The following is a 26,417-nucleotide window of genomic DNA, read 5'->3' on the forward strand; positions in this document are numbered from 1 at the left end:
GCACAGCAGGCCGGGTTGAGCGCGGCGGCGTAGAGCGGCTGCAGGTGAGCGGCAGGCCGCGTCCGTGCCTCCCTGGGTCTCCCAGGCCCGGCCGCCCCGCCCGGCTCGACCCCGCCGCGCCCACCGACCTTTCGGAGCTGCGGGCGGCGGGGCCGGCGCGCCTTTGTTCCTGCGGCGGCATCGGCAGCGGCAGGGCCGGGCGAGGCTGGCGAGGCGCTGCGCCGCAGACCGGGCGGGGCGGCGGGCGGGAGGAACCCCGCAACCCCACCGATCGTGAGACAGTGAGATGCCTGATGGGGAAGCAACCCGTACTGCAGCGGGGTCAGTCTCGGGGTCGTGCATTGCGCGTGCACGGCCTGGCGCTTACTGTTGCTGCGGCGGTGGCGGGCGAGGATTAGGCCGGGCCCACTCTGGCCAGTTTCAGTAACCAACCCTGGTCTGCGGACGGGCTCCTATCCCTCAAAAGCTCTGTCTGCGCTAATTCACTGCCGCCCCTCGGGGTCGTGGCAGGGCCCTTCTGGGGATTTCAAACCAGGGCAGAGCCGGGAAGTAGACGATCACAGAGGGCGACTTATTACTGTAAGTCGGGCATGGAAGTTGAGAGCCAAAGAGGGGAGGGGAAAGCGTTGTGGGCAAAGGGCTGGAAAGAGCTACCAGCCGAACAGGGCCGGAACTTGTAGGCTTTGTAGGATATTGTACTTTATTCTAAGAACAGTGGCAAACCCTGAGGAGTTAAAAACTCGTTAATTTAAAATTTTAAGATTTGTATTTCAAAAAAAGCTCGGTTGTAGTGAGTGAAGTGGGAGGAGCCAGAGCGAAGACGAGTTGTGTGCGGGTGGGGCAGGCAAGGTGGCAGCAGGGGTGGAGAGGGATTCAGGACATGTTTTGGAGACGGTGTGGGGCGCGGAGGGCTGTGAGGCCGTGGTGGGAGGGAGGAAAGAAGTGTTGGGGATGACTGCTTTGTGTCTGGCATGAGGAACTCGGAGGCTAGAGATGCCGTTTGTCAAAATGGAGAATGGAGGAGGGGCAGGCAATGTTTGAGATGCTTGAGGGATGTGCAGGAGGGACACTTGCAATCCTGAGGCCGAGCTCGGAGAGGGGCTGAGCTAGGCATTTGAGAGTCATGGATGTCAGGATGGCATTCCACGCTCTCTACCTGGGTTTCATCAAGGTACTCGGACACTGGAGTGAGGTATGAGCTTGTGAAGAGAGTTCCGGACCCTGGGTGGGCTGACACAGCCTGGGGGGCCAAGTGCAGGGGGTGCTGGGGGACCTACCGGTGTGTCATATGTCTTTCTTTGCTCAGACCTTGTGCTTTCTTCCAGATCCTGCCCACCATGGCCAGGCGCCCACGGAGCAGCAGAGCTTGGCATTTTGTCCTGAGTGCAGCTCGCCGAGATGCAGATGCCCGGGCTGTGGCTCTGGCAGGGTCCACCAACTGGGGCTACGACTCTGATGGGCAGGTAGGTTCCAGTGGGTGAGGTGGGCATGGCTGGACTAAATACTGCTTGAACTGAGACTGAAAGAGAAAGATGCCTCTGAGGGCAGAAAACAGGGCCAGCCTTGTCGGGCCGTCCCCCGCGTGCACTCTGCTTCTGCTCCCCTAGGCTCTTCACATTGGTTAAGGACACACGTGGCCCTGGGTAGCAGGACCTCAAGACATATACTACGTTTCTCTGTAGACTTTTTTCTTTGAAGAGGGTGTCAGTGGGTACTTTGGTCAGTTCATTTAATGAAAACTTATCCATTCCATTTACCCAACCGCTTTTCAAGGGTAGCTGTTGTTACCTCTGTGTGCAACCTTCTGGACGTTTTCTCTGCCTGTTGAAGTCTGTACTCAACGTTTGTGTATATGCATCTAAAAAAAGAATTTTGATCTTTAAAGACCAACATTCCTGAGCCTTCCTATGCTCAGGACCCTGAGCTCTGCAAGGCCCAGGAATACAGAGACCGTGAGGAGGGCGGCTCAGCTGTCTGTCTGCAGTGGAGGTTCCTGATGGACCTGAGGGGTTTGCAACCAGAGCCTCACCACGCTGACTCTCGCCACAGGGGTGGGGTGGTGGGGCTGTGTGGCCTCTGTGCCTGCCGTGGGGGGCATGTGGGGAGGGCTTCACAAGTCAGTTTCCTGAACCTCTCAGACCAGAGCTGGGCTTTGGCTTTGCCCTGAGTCACCTCTGTTGTTTTCAGGGTGATCTTCGGGTGACTTGGTTCTGCTCTGTCACAGCCACCCTGCCTGGGTGCCCTGGCTCAGCCAGGTGTCTGGGTGGGGACAGGTGCCTATCCTCCCCAGCCCTCAGTGAGGGCAGCTGAGTCCCGTGGAAGCACCAGGGCTTGGGGCAGAATTGGAGGCGACATCCTGGGTCCCCTTCCTGGGGCCTCCCTTAGCTCCCTGCCTGGGCCAGCGAGAGGCCTCGGCCTGCATTCCTGTCCCGCCTCCAGCTTCCACTGACCATTTGGCCTGGAGCAGTCTTTTCTCCTGTCTGTCTCTGCCTCTCTGGCTCATTGCTGTGGGATGTGGGAGGCGTCCAGGGGCTGGGGGTGTGGTGTCTGATACACACCTGTGGCTCATCCGGTCACCTAATGGGCCCGGAGTACTTGTGTGCACGTGTGGATGGAGAGAGCATGTCACCCCAGCACCTTTGAAGGCCGAACACACATGTCCCTGTCTCCGCTGCTCTAAGCTCTCCTTATAGCTTGCGGTGGGGCCGGGTCTGCCCAATGCACAGGCGTTTGTGTGCTGGGTGCCAAGCAGTATGACCCCTGGGGCCAGCAGTGCTCAGGTCTGTGCCCCTGGCTCCTCAGTGGGAAGGGATTGTCTCCTCTGGCAGCAGTGGGCCTGCCTTGGCTTGTGGGGGATCGCTCTTCCCCGTGAGTGGGGTGCTTTGGGCCTGCTGCCACTGTCCTTGCTGGCGTCTGTCTCCAACTGGGGCTCAGCCTCCTCGCTCCCTGAGCTGTCTCTGCCATCGGTTCCCAGAGCTCCTGTGTGGCACTTGGGGCTGAGTGTAATAACAAAGGAACTCAGTTCCAGTGGGAGGAGGCAGGTGAGCAGGACCCAGGAGAGCGTCAGGGAAGCCTACAAGAAAGGAAAAGGAGAAGGAAGAGGACGCAGCATGAGAGGCTGAAAGAGCCTCTTTGAAGTGGTATCCAAAAGCCATCCAGGGACAAACAGACCCCCACTCCTGCCCCATGGGGACAGGGGTGGACAGGGCAGAGGAGGAGGCTGGGCAAGGAGGGGGTCTTATATTCTCTGATGAGAGTAAGTCTGTGGGCTTTGTTCTCAGGGCAGCAGGATTCCCAGGTCTGAACAGGTCACCCAGACCACTGTGCAGAGGGCATTTCCGGGGGGCCCAGAGCAGCACCCAGAGGCCAAGAGAGTGAGGGTGGAGGCCAGAGCCCCACCAGGACCCCAGGTGAAGCTGGGAGGGCTCAGAGAGCAGGCATGCAGAGGCTGCCTGCACCCCTGGGGCCTGAGACTCCAGGCCCTCACTGGTCGGCCAGATGTCAGAGCCTGGGTAGGTGTCTTGAGGGGCCCACGTGGCTCCAGAACAGGAACAAGGTGTACAGAGGCACCCTAACTGGCCTCCAGGAGGGTCTGTGGGTCAGCTGGTCCCCGGAACCAGACCAGCTCAGCTTTAGCGTCTGGCCCCTGGGCCAAGATCAGGCCCTCAAGGCTTGGAGTCCATTCTGTGAAGACTGAGAGCCACACGCAGAGGGCCAAGGCCCAACTGAATGTTTTCCTGACGCAGCCTGAGACCATGGGGCTTGCTCGTCAGGGTCCTGTGATGGGGGTTGAGAGCCCACCCTTGCACGGACAAGGGGGCCACGGCCTGAGACAGGTACACAGGCCCTGCCACGGCCATCGGCCCCCCTGGAGCCCAGCTGCTGCCACGGGGAGACCAGGTGCCTTCATTAGGTCAGCAACGGACTTTGCTGTCATGCTCCCGTTTATCACAGTCTAGATGTTCTCTGGACAACGACGATGGCTAAGCATGCAGGCCTGTCTTGGGGCTTATTAGTGGCTAGGCCTCCAGGGCCCTCTGCTCCACTCCCAGGAAGCCACTGGCGTGGTAGGCCTTTGGCAAGGAGGCCCCCTTGCAGCTCCTGAGCCAGAAGGGGTGTCCAGGGTCACTGTGCCTGGCTGGCTAAGCCCTTGAGACCTGAGGAGGCCCTTTGAGGCCAAAGCCCCAGATCCCTTCCTTGGGGCGTCCGGCCGTTCACCCATGGGCCTGGGGTGGGTGGCAGGGCAGGTGGGGGAAGGGGTCGGTTGGGCCGGCAGAGGGCAGGAGGCGGGAACAGCTGGCCCTTTCCCCTCAGCACAGCGACTCAGATTCCGACCCCGAGTATGCATCTCTGCCGTCATCCATCCCCAGCGCCGTGCCTGTGACTGGGGAGTCCTTCTGCGACTGTGACAGTCAGAGCGAGGCCTTCTGCGGCAGTCTGCACGCCGCCCACCGGGGCAGGGACTGCCGCTGCGGGGAGGAGGACGAGTGTGAGTGTGGGGGCCTGCGGCGGGTGGGCGGACCTCTGGGCTGGGTGGGAGCCTGGCGAGCCTGGGCCTCTTCTCTCACAGATTTTGACTGGGTCTGGGATGACCTGAATAAGTCCTCGGCCACCCTGCTGAGCTGTGACAACCGGAAGGTCAACTTCCACATGGAGTACAGCTGTGGCACAGCGGCCATCCGGGGTACCAAGGAGCTGGGGGAGGGCCAGCACTTCTGGGAGATCAAGATGACCTCACCCGTCTATGGCACTGACATGGTAAGTGGCCGGCAGGGTTGGGGGAGGGGTGCCGGGCACCTTGGTCCCCAGTCCCCTCTGCCAGTTCTGCCGTTTCCAGATGGTGGGCATCGGGACATCGGACGTGGACCTGGACAAGTACCACCACACGTTCTGCAGCCTGCTCGGCCGGGACGAGGACAGCTGGGGCCTCTCCTACACGGGTGCGTGGGGCCCCCAGGGTGGGCAGGGCTGGGGGGCCCCGAGGCTGCAGGGCTCACCCCGACCCTGCTGCCCCCAGGCCTCCTCCACCACAAGGGCGACAAGATGAGCTTCTCCTCCCGGTTCGGCCAGGGCTCCATCATTGGCGTGCACCTGGACACCTGGCATGGGACGCTGACCTTTTTTAAGAACAGGAAGTGCATAGGTGAGGAGGTGACTCTGACATGTGCCCGCAAAGCGTAGCTGCCACTGAGCTCCTGGTGAGGTTGAGGGCCCTGAAAGGCCATCCTTGCATCCCTGAGGTCTCAGGGTCCCCAGAACCGGGCAAGGCCAGGGGGTAGGTGGAAATCCCAGCATCCTTCGTCCCCTTAGGAGAGCCTGAGCTTAGGGTTCAGGCTGTGCCACCTCCCCACCCCCAGGAGTGGCAGCCACCAAGCTGCAGAACAAGAGGTTCTACCCAATGGTGTGCTCCACGGCAGCCAAGAGCAGCATGAAGGTGATCCGCTCCTGTGCCAGCATCACCTCCCTGCAATACCTGTGCTGCTACCGCCTGCGCCAGCTGCGGCCTGACTCTGGGGACACGCTCGAGGGCCTGCCTCTGCCACCCGGCCTCAAGCAGGTGCTGCACCACAAGCTGGGCTGGGTCCTGAGCATGAGCTGTGGCCACCGCAAGCCCCCCACACCCTCGCCCATGGCCAATCCCAGCAGCCCTGAGACCCGGCGCTGCCAGAGGAAGCGCTGCCGAAGGACCTAGCTTGTTTCCCAGTGAAAACTGCCTTCTACAGCTGGGATGGCGTTTTCTCTGTTTCTCCCTTTGGACCACCCCCAGGGCAACAGGAGAGGGAGGACTGAACCAAGGTTTGTCTCGGCTGCCCCCCTGCCACCCGAGGCTGGGAGAGGCCTTGCTACAGGGGCTCCAGGGCCATTATCCCTGTGATCCAGAGACCCGGACTTCCTAGTCTGTCTGCTTCCTGTGCCGGGTGTGGGAGCAGCCACTTTCCTTCTCAGAGTCTCTGGGGAGCTGCTGCCCCAGCATGTCTGGACTCAGGCTGCAGGCCTGGGAGGCTGGTCTGCTGCCTGTGAGGAGGACGGCTTCGTGAGAGGTCGGCTCTTCCTGCTGTCGCCACCGGCCTTGGGTTTTTCTTAACTTGCTTTGCATGTTGTCAGCTGCTGTTCCTCTCGTCTGAGGCTGAAAACGACCGTAATAAACTTAGAGTTTATGTCTGATGCTTACATACCTATGAAACGAAAGGGGTCGGACTGAGGCCTAGGGCTCACAGGTGTCCACAGCTTTTCTCCTGTTGCGGGGTGGGGGGTCACAACACCCTTGAGGAGTCACAGCCTGGTTTTTTTTCTCCCTCAAGACCTTGTCTTAATACTTCTCCTTTCTGAAGGGGCCTGCCTCCCCCGCAGCCTCCAGGTGACCGGCATTTGCCCTGTGGGGCCCTGAGGCTGCCCAGTCCTTCCTGCCTGTCGTAGCTGGCTAGCAGCCCCTCTGCCAGTGTGTACAGGGCCCAGGGCATATGAGCCCTGCCCACATCTTCTCCAGACCTTCCAGCTGGCTTGGCATCTCCTGGAGAGAAAGAATTTCCTCTTCTGCCCATCCCAGTTACGCAAGAACTTTCTCTGCTGCCCCTCCTGCGCCCCCATCTTGGGGTCAGACCTGCCTGAGAGCCCCGATGCAGGTCATACTGGGTGTCTTGCTCCCGCACACCACCGCTCGTGGTTTCTAGTCTGTTCCCTGGGCGGGCTGCATTCAGTCCTGCCTGTAGGTGGGAGAAGGGCCCGTCGGGTACCACAGGCGTGGTCAGGAGCCCAGGTCCAGCGGGAGGTCAGGGATGGTCATCAGGAAGAGGCAGATGCAGCGGGAGAGGTCAGGTCCCAACCTATGGGGCCGCACACCCTTGCCCATCCTCACAGGGAGGTCAGCCAGGAGGGCTAGGCGCCCCTGCTCCATGCCACAGGCCACACACACCTAGGGTGGGCATGGGGATGGGCGGGGCAGGCCTCGGGGGACCTGGCCTCCATATCTGGGAGTCTGGTTGGAGGGCGGGGGCCCACCTGTTGCAGAAGGCAGGGGGAATGGAAGGCAGCAACAACAGCATTGGCCACAGCCGGGCTGACACAGTTGAACTGCCTGATCTGCTGCCACCAGGCCCCCTGCAGGCCTGTGCCATCTCTTGCCACTCTTCTCGGCTGCTGCCCAGAGCGCAGTGGTGCAGAAGGAAAAGGCCCCAGACTCCCGGGACTGCCTGGGAAGGGGAGGATGCAGGGAAGTGCCTAGATTCTTCATCACCTCTACTGAGCGCCCCGCCCCCAGCTCAACAAAACCCGCAGCCCCCTCTGCTCTACAGGCCAGAGAGGCGCCACCCCACCCAGCACTGCCACCCCGCCCGGCACTCCCATCCCTCCCGCTGCAGCCCCCAGCAGGGTGAGGGTCACACACTTGAAGGGACGCTGGGTGAGGACCTTGGTGAAGGCACACACATGCTGACTCAGCTCCTGCCAGGAGGCCACCAACAGCACATCCACGTTTGCCCAGAGCTGCAGAAGCACCAGGGCCTGAGAAGGAGATGAGCCTGTGGGTGTGGGTCAGAGGGTTCCCATGGGGGACACCCAGCTGAGGCCAACCCCACGTGCCCCCGCCCCCCCCCCCCCCGTGCCAAACCAGCCCCTGCTGGGTCTCGGAGAGCAGCCCAAGGGCCAGAGCCCATGCCAACCATCTGGCCCAACCCAACTGTCCTCACCTCCTCCACCTCGGGCCAGCCAACTGCTACCTAGGCACGAGCCACCACTAGACGCTCTGGCTGCCATGTCTCCTGGGTACTGGACTGGTAAGACCTATGCAGAGGTGACCATCCCTCTGGCTCCCTACCCTCCATGAGTTCTCCTCCTGCCCCCAGAGCCCGCCCAAGAGAGAGGGTTAGCTGTGACACCAGCCCCCAGGGCCACCCCTGCCTGTTGCCCGAACTCTCCCATCCCAGGCAGGCTGGCTAAGGGTGTTAGGGTGACCGGTACCACAGGTAAACATCAGCCCAATGACAGCCAGGTGGAGGCAGGCAGGGCTCTCAGGACTGATCCAGGGCACAGAACAGGTTGGGCCACATGTCTGCAAACCAAGGTTTACCATACCTGTTCCTCGGGGGCTGCGTCAGGCGGGGCCCACCGGCCACCACCAGTTTGCAGGAAGCAGGGGAGTGAGCCCAAGAACAACCCCGCGGTGCTGGGAGGAAACAGGGGTGGACTCCTCTGTCCAACCAGCTCTCTTTAGAAAACCAGCTCTGTGCCTTCCACATGATCAAGAAGATCTATGAAAGAACCCGGGCACAGTCCAGGCTCCTAGAAGAGTTGGACTCAACCTCCTCCCCATTCCTGGTCCACCTCTGCACCCCAGCCTGGCATTTGCTTGACATACACAGGTGCTTGATAAACGGAGAACCTTGAACTCTGGGACCTGGCAGAGGGTCTAACCTAATGACACTGTGGTGCAAACATCAGCTGAGCAATCCCTATTTCTCCTGCCAGGCGGCAGCTGAGCGGTTGGGTGTCACAAGGTGGACTGCACAGCCAGCCTGCAGCCCTAGTCCCCAGGCCCCCTCTCAGCAGTTTACCACCTGACTTCTGACCCAGTTCTCAAGAGAACCCTCCTTATCCTGGCTTCTACCCTCAAGAAGCAGCCGTGGCTCCCACCTGCTCCCAGGCCAAGAGCCCGGCTGGCTTCCCCCATCTCACCCACAACATCCAAAATAGGGAACCCAGCCCCTCACGATCTGTGGTCAGGGATTACTCCTTCCTCCCTCCCTCCCGCACCTGGGTCAGCTGGACAACGCCCTGCAGAAACTCCTCAGGCTCCAGCAGCAGCAGCCAGTCCTGCTCATCCGCAGCCCACACCTCAGGAGGCACCTGTGGGAACATACACGGCACTGTTGCCCACCCATGGCCTCGTGCACCCCGGGCCATGGCCTGGGCACCCCAGGAGTCCTGAGGCTTGCGCAGGTTCTTCCCGGACTGCTCTACAGAAACCCAGCATCCCACCTTCTACTGAGACTAAAAGCAGCGCAGGTCTGCCAGGCAACAACACCTGTGGCCACAGCCTGGATGGGATGGAGCATCAATCAGCAGCAGCTGCGTTCAGGCTCTGGCTCCCAGCCCGCAACTTACCAAAAGTGGCCTGTGCATCACTCACTCAGCGTTCCCCGTTCTCAGTTTACTGGTATGTAAAACGTGCACAATTGCTGCAGCTGCCTCTCAAAAGAGCTTTGTCACATAAAACACCCAACCCAGGGCTGCATTCCGTAAACCCAGGACACTCACACTGAGGGAGCAAGGGTCTGGCTTCACTCTGCTCCACCTGAGGCTCCATGCAGGGCGTTCGGGCTCCACGCGGTACTCACAGCTCAGGGCGTCCAGAGCCTCCATCAGGATGTCGGCACCGGCATCTTCCAGAATGGCTGGATGGAGCAAAGGGACAGTCAGCTGTCACTCCTTCTTTCCCCCACGACAGGACACTACTTGGGTGGGGACAGCAGCCCCACAGCCTGCACAGCGTGTTACCAACAACTGATTCCCGTCCGGCTCCCAGAGCGCAGATAAACAAGCTCCTCAAGGCCGAGCTCCCCATCCCGGGCCGCTGCCCGCGCCCGCCCGCACCTGGGTCCACGAGCACAGCCAGGCGCCGCACGGCTTGCTCGGGCCGCAGCCGCCGCAGCACCTCGGCCGCCGCCCTGCGCTCTTCCGCCGGGTCTCGAACCCTGGCGGCGGCCTCCTCGCCCGCGGGGCCCTCGATGTCCGAGTCCGACATCTCCCAGGTCGGGGGCTGCAGCTATCCCCGGCCCCGGCGCGAGCCCCCAGCCCTCCCAGACCCAGCCCTCGCCACGGCCCGCCCGGCCTCTTCTCCCCTTCCGGCAGCGCCCGGACGCATTTGCGGGGGACACCCGCCGCTTCCGGCGTCGGGCGCGCCCCGCGGCGCGCGGTGGCATCTTCCGGCCGGAGCGCGGAGGCTGCCCGGCCATGGCGCGGAAGAAGGTGCGGCCGCGGCTGATCGCCGAGCTGGCCCGCCGCGTGCGGGCCCTGCGCGAGCAGCGGGAGCGGCCGCGCGATTCGGAGCGCTACGCCCTGGACTACGAGACGCTGACGCGGCCGCAGTCGGGCCGCAAGCTGCCCGCGCGAGCCTGGGCCGATGTGCGCCGCGAGAGCCGCCTCCTACAGTTGCTTGGCCGCCTCCCGCTCTTCGGCCTGGGCCGCCTTGTCACGCGCAAGTCCTGGCTGTGGCAGCACGACGAGCCGTGCTACTGGCGCCTCACGCGGGTCCGGCCCGACTACACGGCGCAGGTGCGTGCACGGTGCCCACCCCTCAGCTCCCGGCACCGCGGGGCACCACTGTCTCCCCTGCGCGCGACTTTGTGGGACGGGATATCCTGTCGCCCGATCCCTGGGCAAGCGAGCTTTCTGAGCTGATCTCCTCCCCACTTGCTTTGCAGAACTTGGACCACGGGAAGGCTTGGGGCGTCCTGACCTTCAAAGGTAAGGCGTCCAAACCCGGTGGGGAGGCTGCCGGCAACAGATTGTTCCGTCAACGTGTGTGCAAGAAGCCTCGTTCTTCTTTCCCCAGGAAAGACGGAGAGTGAGGCTCGGGAGATAGAACAGGTCATGTACCACGACTGGCGGCTGGTGCCCAAGCACGAGGAGGAGGCCTTCACCGCTTTCACGCCGGCGCCGGAGGACACTCTGCGCACTGTGCCCTACCCGCCGCTCCTCCGCGCAATGATTCTAGCAGAGCGACAGAGAAATGGAGACACCAGCACGGAGGAGCCCATGCTCAATCTGAAGAGGATACGCATTGATCCCTGGGACTATCCTGAGAACCAGGAGTCGAAGAGAAAGACCAAGGGCACTGCAGTCTAAAATGCCAGAGCGGGCAGGCTGCCGCAGGGGTGCAAGGCAGTGGCCACCATTTTCGGTTACACCTGAATCAGCTCCCTGGGAGCTTGGATCCTACCTCCCCGTGACTTGTTGAGGTTCTACATTTTCTTGGAAAAGGGTGGGGTCAGACCTTGCACCTTGTGTCTTTCCTCTGTCCCTGCTGCCCCAACACGCAGATCTGACTGAGGGGGCCTCTTAGGAGGTGGCTGCTGGGGGAAAGCCGGAAGCAGCAGGGCCCGCAGGTTTGGAGCCCCGCTGCTGGCTCCTGTCACTTCCACGCTGGCTTCCCTCTCTATGACCTGTTGCCTCTGCCGGGACCCAGGTAGAAACTGAACGCGAATAAAGGCACATGAAGCAGCCCTGGGTTGTGACTTCTTTGAGTTTGGGGTACCAAAGCGGGCTGTTGGCAGGGCTGTGGGGGAGGAGCAGGCTGACACTGCTGCTTACGGCCGGGTGGTGAGAGGAGTTCCGCGCAGGCGCCCGGTGGTGGGGAGACCCGAGGGGATTCGGGAGTCACAGGCGCGGCCGCAGAGGTCCCGGCGTCGGCGTGAACGACAGGCACCCCCTCTCCGCGTCCGCCGAGGTGGCGGCGCCCGGCGACCAGGCGACTTTAAGCACAGGCCCCGCCCCGGCCCGCGCGTCTCCCCCGCCCCGGCCCTCGAGCCGCCCGAGCCCCGTTGCCGCCATCATGATCTGCCTGGTGCTGACCATCTTTGCCAACCTCTTCCCGGCGGGTGAGCGGCGCGGGCCGGGCGGGGCGGGTAGGGGGTGCGGCCGGGTCTGATGCGCCCCTACGCCGGCGGTTCCCACAGCGTACACCGGCGTGCACGAGCGCACCTTCCTGGCCGTGAAGCCTGACGGCGTGCAGCGGCGGCTCGTGGGCGAGATCGTTCGGCGCTTCGAGAGGAAGGGCTTCAAGCTGGTGGCGCTGAAGCTGGTGCTGGTGAGGGCCGGGGTCCCCAGGCGTGGGGAGCGGGACGGGGGTGTTGGGGAGAGGTCCCCGGGCGTGGGGAGCGCGGCGGGGTGGGGTGCAGGGGGAGACGGGGTCCCCGCGCGTGGGGGATGGGGGTCCCAGGAGCACGCGTCCCTTCCCCCCTCCCTCCCCAGGCCTCGGAGGAGCTGCTGCGCCAGCACTACGCCGAGCTGCGTGAGCGCCCTTTCTACGGGCGCCTGGTCAAGTACATGGGCTCCGGGCCGGTGGTGGCCATGGTGAGTGCTGGCTGGCGGGAGGGAGGCGCGCTGACCCCGTGCTGACCCCGGGCCCCGTCTGCAGGTGTGGCAGGGTCTGGACGTTGTGCGCGCTTCGCGGGCGCTCATCGGGGCCACGAACCCGGCCGACGCCACGCCCGGTACCATCCGTGGCGATTTCTGCATCGAGGTCGGCAAGTAAGGCCGGTTCCAACTCCCCGAACCGGGCTGCGCGGGGCTCTCTGCCCGAGCTCTGCTCCGGGCCTGTGCTCACCCGCGCCTCTCCTGCACAGGAACGTGATTCACGGCAGCGACTCGGTGGAGAGCGCCCGCCGCGAGATAGCGCTCTGGTTCCGCGCAGACGAGCTTCTGTGCTGGGAGGACAGCGCCGGGCACTGGCTGTACGAGTAGCCGGTCGGGCAGATGTGCCCGTCTGCAGTGGGCTGTGGGTGATTCCGCATCCTCCAGGCCCCGGAGGTGTGCACACGTGTGGACCCAACCCCTAGGAGCTCAGACTACCCTTCCTGTGGCAGGGGGCACAGGAGGGCAACTGGTGCACGCCTGCGGAGCTCTGGTTGCTACAGGCCTTCCTGTCCGGCTGAGGTTCTCAGGAGGCCCAGCCCGGCCTGCGCCTGTTTACAGCACGTCTGGAATGCGGCAGGGTGCCACCGTAGTACTTTGCTTGTCCCAGTACTTCTTTTTATAATAAATTGAGGAAAACTTTTGTGCTCGAGTTGGTTTGGGCTCAGGGACACAGAAGCATGATGTTAAGACATTTATTACTTACAGAGCAGATATGTAGGTTCACTTGCAGGGCCAAAGCCTGAGGAGAATCGTGTCACCCAGTTGCACCCACCCAGCTAACCCCCGAGTCACTTCAGGCCCTGTGAGGACAGACAAGGGACTTGACGTACATCACAGTGGAGAGTGACAGGGTGGTGGGGAGAAGCCTGCAGCTCCTGGTGGCTGCAGCGGTGGCCAGCTGGGCTCGTGGGATGGCTGCCCAAGATCTGTGCTTCTCTGGTGGGAGGTGGGTGGGCAGCAGTGCCTGGGGCTGCCCTGATCGGTGCCTCGAGGAACAGGAATAAGGCCTGGGCAGGTGGGGGAGTTGGCAGTCCAGGGCGGTGCCCCTCAAAGCAGACACGCGCCATCGCCAAGAGCCGGCTGGAGGCAGCTCCTGTCCTTAACCCTTGGGCCTCTGCTCGGTGGCCTATCATCAGATGCCCTCAAGGGAGCAGGCCACACCGCTTATCCCTAGGCACTTAGTAGCGTGTCTTGGGAGCTGGGCTCCTTGGAGACTGCACAGGAGGCAGGCCCTGGAGCACACCTTTCCCCATCACCCTGAGGCTGAGCCTACATCCAAGGACTGACCCCGGGAGAGACCAGGGGCCTCCCCTTCTTCCTGAGGCTTGGGCCTGCCCTGGCAGCCTGAGAAATTCCACCCTAGGGGCTTCCGGGAGGGGTGGGACTCAAGGGGCCTGCTCCTACAAGGTGGGTGTTCACCCACGGAGAGTTAGCAAGGTCGGGGAGGACACAGGTCAGTGAGGGCCAGTGAGAGCCCGCCACACAGGACGATCATGGGGCTTGAGCGGGATGAGGGTGTGTGTCTGTCTTCTCAGGCAGCTGCCCCAGGGAGCCTGGTTACATGCTTTCATGCCAGTTCCCAGGGTGGTAGGGATGGGGGAGGGGGAGCCCAGGGAAGGCTAGCAACTGGGCCAACTCCCTGTGGGTTGGATCCCCACTCCCATGGGCAGCAGCCAAAGGCAAGTGGACTCAGGGTGGGAAGACTTAGCGCGGTGAAGTCCCTGCTTGACTCCCTGGAGAGATCCTGGGAATGAGTGACTGGAGTGGGGAGCCCAGGGTGGAGCTCGGAGCCACCTGTAGGGGCTTCCCTGGCCCGACCCACCCTGGGGTTCTGCCTCGCTCTGGCCCTGAAGTGCCCTCGGGCCTGGAGGGCTTTGGGCTGGGTGCCAGCCAGGAGCTGCTGGGGAGAGGGTGTCCCGAGAGGCTCTGCCCCTCCCTGGTCAGGATGCCACCCCACTACTCGCTCCCAGCCAGACCCTATGCTCTCTGCCAGCTCATGGGGAGGCCCGGACCGAAGGTGAAAGCTGCAGGTTGAGAGGCTAGAAGTGGGGTGGACGGGCACCTGGCTGCCTGCGGGCAGGCTGCCCCCTGGGTGGGTGGTGGGCAGGTGGGCGGGGCTGTATGTACATGTGGCAGATGGCATCAGGCGGGGCGGGGTGGCGGCAGGCCGCAGCCTCACTCGGGGGTGTAGGACACCTGCCACACAATGATGTGGCTGCGCTCGGCCTTGGACAGCAGGGGCTTCACTTGGCTCACGTCCCCTGCACCCTCCTCGGGCTCATCGTCTTCTCCGTCACCTGGAGAGAGCACAGCTGCCATGAAGGGGCCACCCCTGTCCGGGGACACCTGGGGCCCCAGCAGCACCCACTTACCGATGCGGAAGTCAATGTAGCCCTCCCCGCCACTAAGCACCAGCACGTTCTTCAGCTTCTGGGCCTCGGTGTCTGCGGTGGGGGCAGTGGGCCCGGGGCTCTCGGAGGGGCTGTCGAGCACGCTGCCGTTCAGAGTGGCCAACACGTTCCCTGTCATCGGGGCACAGGGACCTCAGCGGGGCAGCCAGAACGCCCCCCCAACAGGCTCCTGAAGGGAGGCCGCGGCTGCAGCCCTGCGGGGAGTGGGGCCCGGCCCCTCACCTGGCACGGAGACAAAGAATTTGACAGCGTCACGGTGCCCGTGGAAGCAGAGCTGAGCCTGGGCCATGGAGCAGTAAGGGATGAAGCTGCTGGCTGATTTGTCACTGCTGTCGTCTCCGTACACGTGGATGATGCCTCCTGGGCGGGCCCCCTCCCCAGATGTGGGGGACGACTTGTTGGCTGGAGAGAGAGGGTCCCGGAGGGGCTGAACCTGCTGACTGGGAGGACCAGTTTTCCAGCAGCCGAGGGCAGAGGGTGGGGCCTGCCTGGTGCCAGAGCCAGTCCGAGGGGCAAGGGCAGCCTCAGCCCCCAGTGTGTCCACAGTGGGGGGCTTCCTTCTGAGAGCAGGAGGCAGGCGCTCTGGACTTACCTCGGAGCCCCAGGAGCTGGCCTCGGTGCAGGACCACAGCTGGGGGAGGTGAGGGGCGGAGCATGGAAGAGAGAGGAAAGAAGTCACAGGAGGGACTGGCTGAGGAGGGCTGCGGCTAGGGCAGCCCGCGTCCTCCTCTGTCCTGGCAGAGCGCACCTGCCCCTGGGACCCTGACATGCGCCTGTGAGTGGCAGCCAGGCCATCTCTACAGATGTCTGTGGGTCACTCACTCTCAGTCAGCGGGATGGAGATGACAACTCCGTTGCCGGTGCCCACCCAGAGGCGGTTGCCTGCGATGAGCAGGGCTGTGATGCGCACGAAGGAGAAGCCCAGCTTGCCTGTCCCTGGGGGTGGGGGGAGGCGGGTCAGCGGGGAGGGCTCGGGGGACCCTCCCTGCCCCCACATGCCCGGCTGGGGTGGCCCCTCACCCAGCATCTTGCTGACGTAGGGCTCAATATCCACGTCCTGCAGGTGCTGGTGGGTGTGGGCGTGGTAGAGCCGCAGCGTGGAGTCCAGGCGGATGGACACCCACACCCCGTCACCAATCCACGCCAGTTGCCGTACCTGGCTCTCCCGCCGTGGGTGGGCGTCGAACGACTTCTGTGGGGTCAGGGCAGCCCGTCAATGGGGTGGGGGGCCCTGAAGCTGCCATGGCCAAGAGTCCCTGAAGCAGCTCATGGGCACCTTTCTAGGGCCTCTTTGCTCCCTTGGGTCCTGGCTCCTAGGAGGAGCCCCAGCACCCCAGCCCCACCCCACAGCAGTGCCTGAGGGAGGTGCGGGGGAGCCCATTCAGACACCCATCTGCTTGTTTCAGAGAGAAGCAGCAGGTGGGCTCCAGAAAGACAGGCATTCACAGCCCAGCTGCCCTTTGTTGGCCCGTGACCTTGGATGAACCAGTCACTTCCCTAAGTGCATTTCCTTTGACCCCACGAAGCCCCCACCAGAGTCCATTAGAAGGTGTGTGGAAGCCCCAGCCTGCACTTGCCTCAATCTGCATCGTCTTGGGCTGGATGACATGCACCTTGTTCTTGTAGCCGCACCAGACGCGGTCATACACGACGGCCATGCAGCGGATGGAGTGGTGTGGGTGGCCCAGGTCCATCAGGTGATAGTTGCTCAGGTCCCACTGGCTGTCTGTAGAGAGCCCGCGACCCCTGCTCAGGCCTGGCCAGGCCACCTCTGCTCACGGTGCGGGTGGTTCACGCCCTGCCTGGACGTCAGATGCTGCTCCCCCACCCACCGTGCCAGGCCTCACCTTCACCTCGGTGGAAGATGGCCAGGGTCCCATCGGCCAGAGCCACCAGCACTCGCCCTTTTACGTGCCTGCAATGGGAAGGTGGTGAGCCAGGCTCAGGCCGGCTGCCCTCGGCCCTCCCAACCCGACCCTGGCCCCCGGCGGGGGTTACGCACACCAGGCTCAGCACGGAGTCCTTCAGCTTGATGGAGTGCAGACACTTCTTCCAGTTGGCCACAGCCGAGTGCACGTAGAGCCTGCGGGAGGAGGCACGGTGGGTGGGGGCTCGCCCAGGGGACCCTCTCCATCCCGGCCCCCAAGGCCCAGCCTACCAGCCGTTCTGGGCTCCCAGCCACATGGTGGGTGCAGCACTGCTGCTGGCCCCCGCGGTGTCCCCACTGGGCTCCGGCTCAGGCTGCACACCGCTCACGTCCGTCTCCAGCCCGTTCTCACTGCAGGGAGGATGGCGGCTCCAGGGCAGCCCATGGAAGCCCGTCCCTGCCCACCTCTGCCAGTCCCCGCTCCCCTCCTCCCCTGCTGCCCCATCCTGAGAGAGCCCACCTGTCAGGCTGGGTGCTGGTGGGTGGGGCAGGGGCCGGGTCGGTGAAGACGTGCTCTGTGAGGGGCCCAGGCCGCACCGCAGCTGCCTCTGCCTCACTGGGCCCAGAGTCTGGCACCTCCATGGCCTCCGTGGCCTCCTCCGTGGACTGAGATGGGTTGACCTTCCCATTGGCGACAGCAGCCACCTCCCCTGTGGAAGGGAGGGGTGAGCTTGGCTGGGTGAGAGAAGACGGCCGCCCGGGCTCAGGCCCAGGACTCACCCTGGCCCTTGTCCAGCACTGGGGTGTCCCCACGGGAGGAGCAGTTGCTGCGCGGCACGTTGCAGCGGGTGGCACAGCCCACCAGGGTGATGCCGGCCAGCACGCCGTCTGCACTAGAGTCCTCAGGGTTCACGTCGCTGTCCAGGAAGATCTCCCCCGGAGGGTAGTCACCATCGCTGGCCGCTGGAGGGAGAGTCACAGCCCCGTCACCCCGTGCTGAGAAGCCCCCATGACAGGACCCTACCCAGAGCTCCAGTCCCGGTGAGGGTGCAGGGGGAAGGGAGGGGCTGTTTGTGATGCCACCCCATCTCCTTGTCACCGGGTGAGCGTCATACAGGGGTCTCCTCCTGCATCATTAACAGGACTGAGCAGAAGGCTCAGACAGCTCCTCCCTGGACGCTCCGCATTGACTCCCGGCCAGCAGCAGGGGCCCAGCACTCACCAGGGATGCTGGAGATGCATAGGACGTGGGCATTGCACACGGTGAACTGGTCCACGACGGTGCCCGGCTGGTTGGCATCGATGATCACCACTTTGCTGGTGGTCAGGGTGCTGGTGAGGATCCACACGCGGCTGGAGGTGGCGTCCGCCTCGGGGAGCTCCTTTGCCTGTTTCCGAGCACAGGGACGGGCTGGTGCCTGAGTGCTCACTACTGTAGCAGCAATGGGGGGCGAGTGGGGGATCTTGGACTCTCAGGATCTAGCCTTACCCGTGGCCTTAGGGGACCTGAATGTCCTCCCTTGTCGCCAGGACGGTGAGAACTCTGAACTGCACCTTGTGCCTAGGTCGTGGCACTCATGGCTTCCCTTCCTCAGAGGAAGGCTGAGCTCCCGGTGATTAAGTCACTGGCCCCCACATCGAGCCGGGACAGAAAGTGAAGCCTCCAGGCACTAAGCCCCTCACACGGCTCCTGGGCAGGCACAGACCTGCTCCAGCCTGGCTGCCCTGAGCCTCCACTCCTCCTTGCTGCCCCACCTACCGGCGGGGGGCCGGGCCACCCCAGTCTCCCGCCACTGTCCCCAGCTGTCCTCCGTTTCTGTCACTCCCATCCAGACTAGTCATAGCAGAGCCATCGGGATGGCAGAAGCAGAAGATGGCCCTGGCCCTGCCTGCCACTCTGACCTTCTTCTTCTCGGGGGACGCGTGGTTGCTCTTGGTCTCTCCTTCTACTTCCCGGTCGCAGGTCAGAGGGTCGCGGCCTGGCACAGGCTTGACTCCATTCCCGGGGTCATCGTCACTCAGTTTCCAGCCGCTCAGGTTGACGCCCGCGGCACACCACAGCTGGGAGGACAGGGCCATGAGGTCCAGCCTCATGGGCTTCTGGGGCAGCGGGACCTCTCCCAGCCTCGCGCTTTCCGCAGGGCTCACCTTCATGGTCGGGTCCTTCTCCACCAGAGGGCGGCAGTACACGGGGACGGGCACGTTCTTCATGCGGGTGTCCTCCTGGCCCCCGTTGGGACTCAGCTGCAGGAACAAGGCAGAGGGGCGCTGTGGGCGCCAGGCCTGGCCGGCTCACATGTGTGGGGCTGCAGTCCACTACCCGGTCCTCCGGGTTTTGGACTTGGGGCCCTGGGCGCGTACGGGGCTCCCCAGGGTCTCCCTGCCTGCGGCGCCCCCCATGCTGCCCTGCGCCCAGCACCTGCTTGTACTTGGCTGGTAGGCTCCAGCCACAGGCCTGCAGCCGCCCGTCGTCATTGCGCACGTGCTCGCGCACCTGGCGGTACTGCTCACGCTTCTGCTCCCGCCTTGCAGAGGATGTGCAGTCGCTGGCAGAGGAAGGGCAGGTTACTGCATCTGCAGGGAGCACGCCTGCCGCCCCGGAGCTCTCCCTGCTGGACCTGGACCGCCCCTGCCGGGTGCCCATCTGACGGCAGGGGGCTCTCCCCAGCTCTAGGCTTGGAGGCCACATCCAGCCGTTGCCCTGGGCCAGCTGGCAGGGACCCACAGCCCTGGTGGCACCTGAAATGGCTGCGGGCTGCCTGCTAGGGGTCACCCGAGGAGCGAGGCGCAGGCCTCTGGGACTAAGCGGAGGGACTGTGGGGGAGCACAGCCTCTGCTGAGGGACATCCAATGCTCCCACTGGGGGTGGAAGGGTAAACACGGTGTGCACGGAGAGGTCGTGACCCCTGATGCCTGGTCAGTGTCCTTCCCACTACGGACCCCATCCCCTGAGCACAGCCGCCAGAGCAGCAAGGTGGAAACCGGTCCTGCTTCAGAGCCTGGAGGGGAGGGGCCCTGGGACACAGGGACTCCCCCTGTGCAGGCCAGCGGGGAAGGGCAGGGCAGGCCTGGGAAACTCACTCATCTGGGAAGAACTCCAGGGGCCGGCTGCCGGCGGAGATCTGGCACATGGCGTGGCTGCGGCGCTGACTGAAGCCGGCCGTGGTGGGTGACTTGTAATGGATGTTCACGGAGGGGTAGGACCGCTTGGCCGGAGGGGGGCTTGAGGAGGAGCTGAAGAGGCGGCTGAAGCTGCCAGCCGAAGCATAGGGGGTGAGGGGTGGCCTGAGGGGAGACCTCCCCAGCAGCCACTGCCAGTGCCCTCCCAGTGCCCCCAACTCACAATTGCCAGATGGTGGACTTCTTCTTCTCCTGGACAGATGGATGCTCTCGGGATGCTCTACAGGGGATGGCAGGGGGAGAGGCCCCACTCAGCCATGCCCACCCAGTCCAACCAAGCCCCCCTCTCACCGGGCCCCTCTTGCCTCCCTTGCTTGGGACCCTCCCCATGGACACACGGACTGGAGCATCAGACAAGAGGGGGTCCCAGGCGAGTCACCCGTAACTTCCTAGAGAGACCCCGGTGCACTGGCCCCAACAAACCAGGTACATCCACTGGCCAGGGCTGCACCAGAGGCCCAGTTCTGCTGGCCCCCTGCAGGCTTCTACCAGGGATGACCCGACACCCTTAATTCTCCCGGAAGAGAGGGAGGTGTAGGGGTGGTCAGCCTCAATCCCATCCCCAGGACCTCCTAGAGCGACCACAGCTCACAGATGGAGATGGGAGCATGTCTTCTGGAGCCCACAAGAGCCGGGAGGCCCACCTGATCATCTCGGTCCACCGCACGGCCTCCTGCAGCTCCATCAGCCGCTCCTTGTACTGGTTGCGCTCCATGAGCACGCGGGCCATCTCCACACGCGTGAAGCGGCGGCGCTGCGCCATGGGGATTTTGTCCTGCGGGGAGAGTGCCGCTGCTCAGCCAGCAAGGGGCCGCCTCCGGGAGTGGGCGCACCCAAGGGCGCTTTCCCACAGAGCTTCAGGCAAACGCGGTGGGGAGGGGTGGGCACAGGAACAGGAGCCACCACCCCGAAAGGGCCCCCCTTCTTTCCAGAATGTCACGTGACACACTCGAGGGGTACAACACACACACAGTGTTTTCCTACAAGCTCCCAGACACCCTGGCAATCCCAAATGCCACCGGTCAATGCTAACAGGTGGGACTGGCCCACGGTGGCATAGCAGGAAGAAAGGTTCTGGGGAAGGTCTGGCGAGCAGGACCCTGGTCACTGCCTCGGAGCTGGACACTTGTACCGGCGGATCTGCATGGGATCTGCTGTCCCTGGCAGGACTGTCTCCTTACGCAGCCCTGCCCTGGGCTGCCCTCCCCTCGTGCCCCCACCACCGGCACTCGGAGTTCACAGGAGCATCGGCAGCCCCAGGCCCCCCACCAGGAGGTCAAGGCACCAATCGGGTGCCCTCCATGCCCGAGTGGGAGGGCCTTGAGGAGCCGCAGCTGCCTAATACACCTGCGGCTTTGTTTCTTTCCTATAGTATTTGGAGGTGAAGGGCTGCGCAGGATGAGCAAGGTGAACAGCTACAGTTTCCCAAGTGACTGCTATGGGATCGGCATCCTGTTACGTGCATCCCACAACCCCCAAAATAACAGTGGATGAGTGGTGAGGTCGGCATCCAAACTTCACCTTGGCTTAAAAGACCCATGCCTGCTCTATCTGTAAGGAAGGCGGCCAGGTCGCTGGGCTGGGGCCCCTATTCTGGAGAGGATCTGGGAAGGCCAAACACCCCTACAAACCCTTCCCTACAGCCACTCCTAGGGCTTTCCTCAGAACATTCCATGCATCTCCGGGGGTTTGTGAGGACAGATGAGGCATCTGAGGGCCTCAGGTACTCAACCTGTTCTGTCTGGGGGGCAGCAGTTGGGCCGGTAAGCAGGGAGACCCCACTTGTGACAGTGCAATCCACATCTGCTAGGACCTAGGTAAGGGGGCATCCCGCAGAGAGGGGGCTGGTTCTGACAGTACGAAGTCACCGGGGCAGTGGGGTGGTGGGGCTGCTGCTGGGTGCAGTCATCACACAGGAGGGGTGAGGAGGAGCCAGAGACCCAGAAGAACTAGCACATCCCCGGGAAGACCGCCCACACTGCCCACCCCCCATGCCCACATGTTAATAGTGGAATATACCAATTCTGTACAGAGATAGCTGCTTACATCCTCCACCTCTTCTTTGGGTTCACGGTGGGCAATGATGGCCTCTGACTTCACTCTACAGGATGAGGAAGGAAGCAGGGCAGGGTGAGGGCCCCACTGGGCACTGGCCCAGAGGATGTGCCCCACCTCTCAGCTGCACTCAGCGCTCTCCCCTCAGGTTCTAGGCCCTGAGCATTCCTGCCAGTGCCTTGGGGACGGGTGGCTCCACACCCCTGCCCACATGTGCCCTGAAGCCCAGCCAAGGAACAGGACCTCCAATTCAGGAGGTCAATTGCTAACGGGAACGCAAGGGCAGTGCTGGCTTCAGGCAGGGCCAGAGGAGACCTGGCTCCCAGTCCCACAAACCTGGCACAGGTGCCACCTGCCTAGGGCCTGCCCCTAACACCTCCCCTTTCCTGTCTGGAGCCAAAGGCACCACTTTGGGAGAATGGGGTGAGGATCAGGCTGGAAGAGAAAGGCCACAGGGACGTGCAGAGTGCTGGGGAGGACACCCCAGAGCTTCCCAGCAAGGCTCTGTGACCCAACCTCGGCTGACTGAGGGCTGGGGAGCAGAGGGGAGTGCGGGGGACCTGCGGTGGCCAGAGGCCATTATCCTCCCTTCCCTCCTCCTGAACGAATGTAATAGTGTGAGGAGTGGGAAGGCCCCGCTCAGCCGCCAGAAAAAGGACACCCAAGACAGGACACTGTCCCTCGTGTGGGATTATTCCCCCGAGGATGGTGGAGACCAGAGGGGAGGGGTGGGTTGCCAACACAGTAGTTGGGTCTGGATGGGGTTGAATATGAGATGTAGCTCAGGGTTGAGCAGGAGGCTGAGCAGTGAGCAAGCAAAGTGAGCCACTTTGGGAAGGAATGACCTCAGGGGGTGTGCTTAGCTAGAGAGCAGGTGCCAGGGAATTGCGGAGAGGTGCGGAGAGGACCGGAGGGGCCTGGGCAGGGCCTGACCCCGCTCTCCACGCCTGGTGGCCCAGCCTCCGTGGGAGCCCCGCCCCTCAAGGAGCCCCGCTCACCTCCTCAGCTCCTCCTCCAGGTCCTTGATGCGGTTCTCCAGTCTGAGTTTGGCCTGCCTGGCGGCTTCCAAGTCCCCCTTCAGCACCTCCTGCTCCCCCGAGAGCTGGTCCACCTTGGCGATGAGGTCGTTCTTCACCACGTTCAGAGCGTTTCTTTGAAAAGGCAGAAAGAGGGGAGCTCCTTGTGACCCGGTGTGTACATTAAGTGATGGGGTTTCAAAGGGGTCTGCCCACCCTGGTGTATCTGAGCAGACACATCCTGGTCTTGAAAGTGGTGAGAGGAGGTGACCACCCCATCCTCTTCCCAGGAGGGGTGAGCTCAGTCCAGTGGGTCCAGGTCCTCCCTGGGGACTGCCCTGAGGCTGGGCCGACGCAGTTGTTACAGGAGCCCCTGGTCCTGGTTGGGGGCTGTCTCAGCAACTGTGGTGCTGAGGAAGAACATCCTTACTTGGTTTCTAGAAGCTGTGAGTTCTCCAGCAGCAGATTCCCCACTTCCTTGCCCATTCCTGAAACAAAAGGTACGGAGTTATTACGTGTGCCTGGTGAAGCCAGACCCTGATGCTCACACCTGCCTCAGAATAACAGACGTCCTGCCGGGGGGCGGCCCACCCCTGGAAGGATGGCCCCCCGCCGGGAGGGCTGATGTGAAGGGATAAGGAACAGAGGCCCGATCTGCAGGAAGACGCCTGCCTGGGGAGGCCGGGCGACCCTAAGAGAGGCCTCTGCCGGTCTTGAGGCAGGCTCTCCGCCAAGCAACGCAGTCAGGAAAGGACCTGCTGCGTGTGAGCCCCGTGGGGGTCTCAGACTGGCCTCTGGAGGGCAATGAGCAGGTCTCCTCTGCCCCGATGGATGCAGCAGCCCTGGGCTTACATTCTGGAACTCAGTGATGGGCTCTCACAGCTCTCTACCAACATGAAGTCCGGGTACCAGCAGGGCCTGGACGGTACCCTTATGGCCTCTGTGCAACCTCTTCAATCAATGCCCACCCCTGGCCCAGTATCACTGCCTTCCCCCAGCCCTGTGACTTCCAGGCCATCATGAAGCAGACCCTTTTCAGAGCTGCCCCCTCGGAGAATGGAGGTTGGAGCTGTGGTGATGGGGACAGAGAGCACTGGCCAAGGAGATGGGATGGTCCATGGCAGGTGCAGCCCTCCACCAGGCTGGGAGCAGGCCTTCAGGAGCCAGAAGGTGGGAGTGGAGGTGAGGACAGCACTCCGGGGGCTGGTGCCCAGAGGGGATGGCCAGACCCCAAAGTGGGCCCCGCAGACTGAGGTCTCTGCAGGCGTGTCACAAAACCCCCAAAGCACCACATCTAATCCTTCAGGACTGCCTCGAAGCCCAAGGTCTGTTCCTCTTGTTCACTTCCCTCCTCCACGGCCTTAACACAACTATGAGACGAGATGACCCACACACACAGTGTGGTCAGCTTAGGGTTCTGCCGGCTGTTTCTATTCTCACCTCCTCGCCTCAAACGTGGCCTGCCTGCCCTTCAGATGGGATGCAGCAGGCACTGGGCTCAGGCCTTCCTGAACTAATGGGGAGGGGGGCTGAGAGAGGCTGGGGTCCCCTCCTCAGCCTGTCAAGGGTCTGCTCTGAGGGAGTCAGGTACCTGCTCACCATGCCTGCTGGAGGCCCCACCCCCACCCCTGAAGCCACGGATACCACTGCCCCCACGGCTGCCCCACCGGGCTCAACAAAGCAAATGGCTCATGAAGAATGAGAAGGTGTCAGGGAGGCAGAGGAAGCCAGAAGCAGGGAAACACATACTGAAACAGGGCCTCGGCCTTACCAAAAAAATCATCGCGCACTATGGGCGCCGTCCCAGTCCCAGGGAGATGGGCGACCAGGGCGGGAGGAAGGAGAGGGAGAGAGGAGGGGAGAGAAAAGAAGCGCGTTAAGCCCGTGTGATAAGCAGGCGGGGGGACTTCAGGGCTATTTCTCGCTGGGTTAGGGGTGGACACAGGAGTGGGACAGGAGGGGCGGGAGACGGGATGGGGCCAGCTACTCCTTCCAGAAAGTTTACCTTGGGTGGTGAGGTGGAGGGTCAGGGCAACACAACTGACATTTTACACTAAAATCCTGGGTTGGTGGGGTGGTGGGGTGGCGGGGTGGGGGGTGGGGGCTAAGGACAGAGGTCTCTGCAAATGAGGGAGAGCTGTGACTAGGCCCCGGGTGCCCTTGAACATAGTGGGGAAGTAGCACGGGGATGGGCAGGACCTCAGAGCCTCTGCTAAAAGCAGGAAAGCAGGAGCTTGGCCCATGTGCCCCGTGGGGAGAGGACCCCTGACTTCGAGGGTGTACCCAACAGAGGGGAGATGCCACAGCACTGAGTCTGTACTCTGTGTCCAGTTAACTAGCCTCCGCCTCTATCGGCTCTGTAGGACCTTAAGAAATGGCCTACAGAGAGAGACAGGGGTCAAGGGCACAGCAGCTCTTCCTCAATTGTCAAGGTCACTGTCAGTGGGCTGGTGGAGCAAACCAAAAGCTTCCGAGCAGCAGTAGGCTGGTGAGCAAAAGCACGTGTGCCTTAGTGGCCTGGACCAGGATTGGGAGGGGACAGGCTGCACAGCTGGCGGTGACTGGGCAGCAGCAGTGGGGTGTCCCAGGGTGCCACCCCCTCCACCTGGACGCCACCATGGGGAAGAGGGTCCGCAAACAGACAGCAGAGATACACACCTGAGAACTCCCCTGGGGCCGTGTCCAGCGAAGCACAGAGAGACGGGGAAGGAAGTGACAAAGGTTAATTGGTGACTGAAACCAACAAAATTAAGAAACTCTTATTAAAGAAAAAGCGACAATGATCAGCCATTTCCACGTTGAAGGGCCCAAAAGCGTACGAGCAGACGACCCCAGGTCTGCGGGTGCCAAATGCATCCAAGGCAGGAACCCTGAAGGAAAGGGGAGGTCAGAACATCACGCTCCTCAGTCCTGGGGGCCCTGGGGCAGGCGTGCAGATCTAAAGCCTGCTTGCCCCTGTACTCCCACCACCATCAGGAGGGCCAGACCCCTGTAAAGCTAACGTGTGTGTGGGTGTGGTGTGGTGGGTGCTGGGCATCCAGCCTCACAGGCGCCCCCAGAGTGAGTGAGCCACGGACAAGGACCTGGCCTCGGTGGGGGGTGGGGGTGGGGCCCTGGCCAGCCCAGGTCTTAGGGGAAGGGCAAGACCTTAGGTCAAGGGCAACCAGAAGACAAGGGCCCTACTGTGCAGGGAGGGAATCACTGAGTCAGGATGTGAGGGGTGGGGGGGGCACTTGTGCCAAACTGCTCTCTGCCACCCAGCTGAAGACTTGAGGAAATGATGCTATTCTATTTGGTTCATTTCACGCAGAATTGGTATAAAAAGTCGCCTGACTTAAATGACAAACTACAGAATCTGTGGAAGGAATTCAAATGATAAAGTGGATTTATCATTTTGATAGGCGGTTCAGAAGTGGATGTGTCCCCTCTCATCTCTACTTCCCAGGCAGCTGCTGTTCACGCTTGATATTCTCCTTCTCAGACATCTTTCTAGGCAGACATCAGTTTCTAAAAAACAAAATCGTGACCACCACTCTCCATCCTCTTGGGCAACTTCCTCCGTTGCACCTCACACGGTATCCCAGGACCCCTTCCACATGAAGGATCCACGATCACCTTGAAAGCTTCGATGTATTTCCATATGGAGACGTCCCATCGTTTCCTAGGGCATCAGCTCCTTTGACAGGTATTTCGGGCCTGCACGGTTGTGTGTGGGCACCAGGACACGCGCACGGGCTCCTGTGGGTGCCTTGGCCC

The 26,417-nt window shown here is 62.7% G+C and overlaps 5 protein-coding genes across 8 annotated transcripts in view; 3 read left to right on the forward strand and 2 right to left on the reverse strand.

The window, feature by feature from the left end:
• Window positions 1-16: 16 nt before the first annotated feature.
• SPSB3 (splA/ryanodine receptor domain and SOCS box containing 3) lies at window positions 17-5,931 on the forward strand. 2 transcript variants are annotated; one of them, XM_065892566.1, is made up of 7 exons: window positions 17-44; window positions 1,326-1,463; window positions 4,315-4,489; window positions 4,571-4,758; window positions 4,838-4,940; window positions 5,018-5,143; window positions 5,358-5,931. In XM_065892566.1, exons 2-7 carry the CDS (start codon window positions 1,338-1,340, stop codon window positions 5,690-5,692), a joined length of 1,053 nt encoding a protein of 350 aa, XP_065748638.1. In that variant the 5' UTR covers window positions 17-44; window positions 1,326-1,337; the 3' UTR covers window positions 5,693-5,931. The 2 variants fall into 2 exon arrangements, with proteins under 2 accessions (XP_065748638.1, XP_065748639.1); XM_065892567.1 differs by lacking the exon at window positions 17-44 and adding an exon at window positions 1,127-1,192 and having other exon boundaries at window positions 5,358-5,692.
• An 814-nt stretch (window positions 5,932-6,745) lies between these two features.
• EME2 (essential meiotic structure-specific endonuclease subunit 2) lies at window positions 6,746-9,950 on the reverse strand. The gene is given in 11 exon segments (XM_065893235.1): window positions 6,746-6,913; window positions 7,000-7,125; window positions 7,127-7,190; window positions 7,385-7,500; window positions 7,686-7,779; window positions 7,957-7,972; window positions 7,975-8,047; window positions 8,749-8,841; window positions 9,253-9,389; window positions 9,589-9,760; window positions 9,873-9,950. Coding segments are annotated over 11 exon segments (1,137 nt in total).
• On the forward strand, window positions 9,934-10,880 carry MRPS34 (mitochondrial ribosomal protein S34). Its single transcript, XM_065893166.1, has 3 exons — window positions 9,934-10,269; window positions 10,419-10,461; window positions 10,550-10,880. Exons 1-3 carry the CDS (start codon window positions 9,949-9,951, stop codon window positions 10,840-10,842), a joined length of 657 nt encoding a protein of 218 aa, XP_065749238.1. The 5' UTR covers window positions 9,934-9,948; the 3' UTR covers window positions 10,843-10,880.
• Window positions 10,881-11,530: 650 nt separating this feature from the next.
• Window positions 11,531-12,459, forward strand: NME3 (NME/NM23 nucleoside diphosphate kinase 3). Its single transcript, XM_065892108.1, has 5 exons — window positions 11,531-11,594; window positions 11,673-11,803; window positions 11,968-12,069; window positions 12,134-12,246; window positions 12,342-12,459. Exons 1-5 carry the CDS (start codon window positions 11,549-11,551, stop codon window positions 12,457-12,459), a joined length of 510 nt encoding a protein of 169 aa, XP_065748180.1. The 5' UTR covers window positions 11,531-11,548.
• A 1,848-nt stretch (window positions 12,460-14,307) lies between these two features.
• Window positions 14,308-26,417, reverse strand: part of MAPK8IP3 (mitogen-activated protein kinase 8 interacting protein 3) — a 45,742-nt gene continuing 33,632 nt past the window's right edge. For 2 of the 3 annotated variants that reach the window (XM_065893164.1, XM_065893163.1), the window contains 24 exons: window positions 25,320-25,331; window positions 24,433-24,450; window positions 23,092-23,149; window positions 22,644-22,796; window positions 21,610-21,691; window positions 20,235-20,365; window positions 19,754-19,810; window positions 19,492-19,662; window positions 18,830-18,956; window positions 18,559-18,654; window positions 18,313-18,471; window positions 17,633-17,798; window positions 17,191-17,373; window positions 16,931-17,120; window positions 16,702-16,821; window positions 16,546-16,626; window positions 16,391-16,458; window positions 16,121-16,269; window positions 15,564-15,735; window positions 15,366-15,479; window positions 15,136-15,174; window positions 14,766-14,945; window positions 14,505-14,654; window positions 14,308-14,429 (listed from right to left, as the gene is read on the reverse strand). In XM_065893164.1, coding sequence (XP_065749236.1) covers window positions 14,308-14,429; window positions 14,505-14,654; window positions 14,766-14,945; window positions 15,136-15,174; window positions 15,366-15,479; window positions 15,564-15,735; window positions 16,121-16,269; window positions 16,391-16,458; window positions 16,546-16,626; window positions 16,702-16,821; window positions 16,931-17,120; window positions 17,191-17,373; window positions 17,633-17,798; window positions 18,313-18,471; window positions 18,559-18,654; window positions 18,830-18,956; window positions 19,492-19,662; window positions 19,754-19,810; window positions 20,235-20,365; window positions 21,610-21,691; window positions 22,644-22,796; window positions 23,092-23,149; window positions 24,433-24,450; window positions 25,320-25,331 — 2,798 coding nt within the window. The remainder of the gene's footprint in view (window positions 14,430-14,504; window positions 14,655-14,765; window positions 14,946-15,135; window positions 15,175-15,365; window positions 15,480-15,563; window positions 15,736-16,120; window positions 16,270-16,390; window positions 16,459-16,545; window positions 16,627-16,701; window positions 16,822-16,930; window positions 17,121-17,190; window positions 17,374-17,632; window positions 17,799-18,312; window positions 18,472-18,558; window positions 18,655-18,829; window positions 18,957-19,491; window positions 19,663-19,753; window positions 19,811-20,234; window positions 20,366-21,609; window positions 21,692-22,643; window positions 22,797-23,091; window positions 23,150-24,432; window positions 24,451-25,319; window positions 25,332-26,417) is intronic. The other variant, XM_065893165.1, reaches the window with a different exon arrangement.

The sequence above is a fragment of the Phocoena phocoena genome, chromosome 15 (genome assembly GCF_963924675.1).
Source record: "Phocoena phocoena chromosome 15, mPhoPho1.1, whole genome shotgun sequence".
Taxonomy (NCBI): domain Eukaryota; kingdom Metazoa; phylum Chordata; class Mammalia; order Artiodactyla; family Phocoenidae; genus Phocoena; species Phocoena phocoena.

What these genes read in the sequence shown, in the direction of transcription:
- MRPS34 (XM_065893166.1), top strand. Translation starts at nt 9,949, where the DNA reads ATGGCGCGGAAGAAGGTGCGGCCGCGGCTGATCGCCGAGCTGGCCCGC. An exon ending in GGCCCGACTACACGGCGCAG is followed by an intron (nt 10,270 to 10,418) that starts GTGCGTGCACGG and finishes CTTGCTTTGCAG; the next exon opens with AACTTGGACCACGGGAAGGC. An exon ending in GGGCGTCCTGACCTTCAAAG is followed by an intron (nt 10,462 to 10,549) that starts GTAAGGCGTCCA and finishes TTCTTTCCCCAG; the next exon opens with GAAAGACGGAGAGTGAGGCT.
- NME3 (XM_065892108.1), top strand. Translation starts at nt 11,549, where the DNA reads ATGATCTGCCTGGTGCTGACCATCTTTGCCAACCTCTTCCCGGCGG. An exon ending in TGCCAACCTCTTCCCGGCGG is followed by an intron (nt 11,595 to 11,672) that starts GTGAGCGGCGCG and finishes CGGTTCCCACAG; the next exon opens with CGTACACCGGCGTGCACGAG. An exon ending in TTCTGCATCGAGGTCGGCAA is followed by an intron (nt 12,247 to 12,341) that starts GTAAGGCCGGTT and finishes TCTCCTGCACAG; the next exon opens with GAACGTGATTCACGGCAGCG.
- SPSB3 (XM_065892567.1), top strand. Translation starts at nt 1,136, where the DNA reads ATGGCATTCCACGCTCTCTACCTGGGTTTCATCAAGGTACTCGGACAC. An exon ending in CTGGGGCCTCTCCTACACGG is followed by an intron (nt 4,941 to 5,017) that starts GTGCGTGGGGCC and finishes TGCTGCCCCCAG; the next exon opens with GCCTCCTCCACCACAAGGGC. An exon ending in TAAGAACAGGAAGTGCATAG is followed by an intron (nt 5,144 to 5,357) that starts GTGAGGAGGTGA and finishes CCCCACCCCCAG; the next exon opens with GAGTGGCAGCCACCAAGCTG.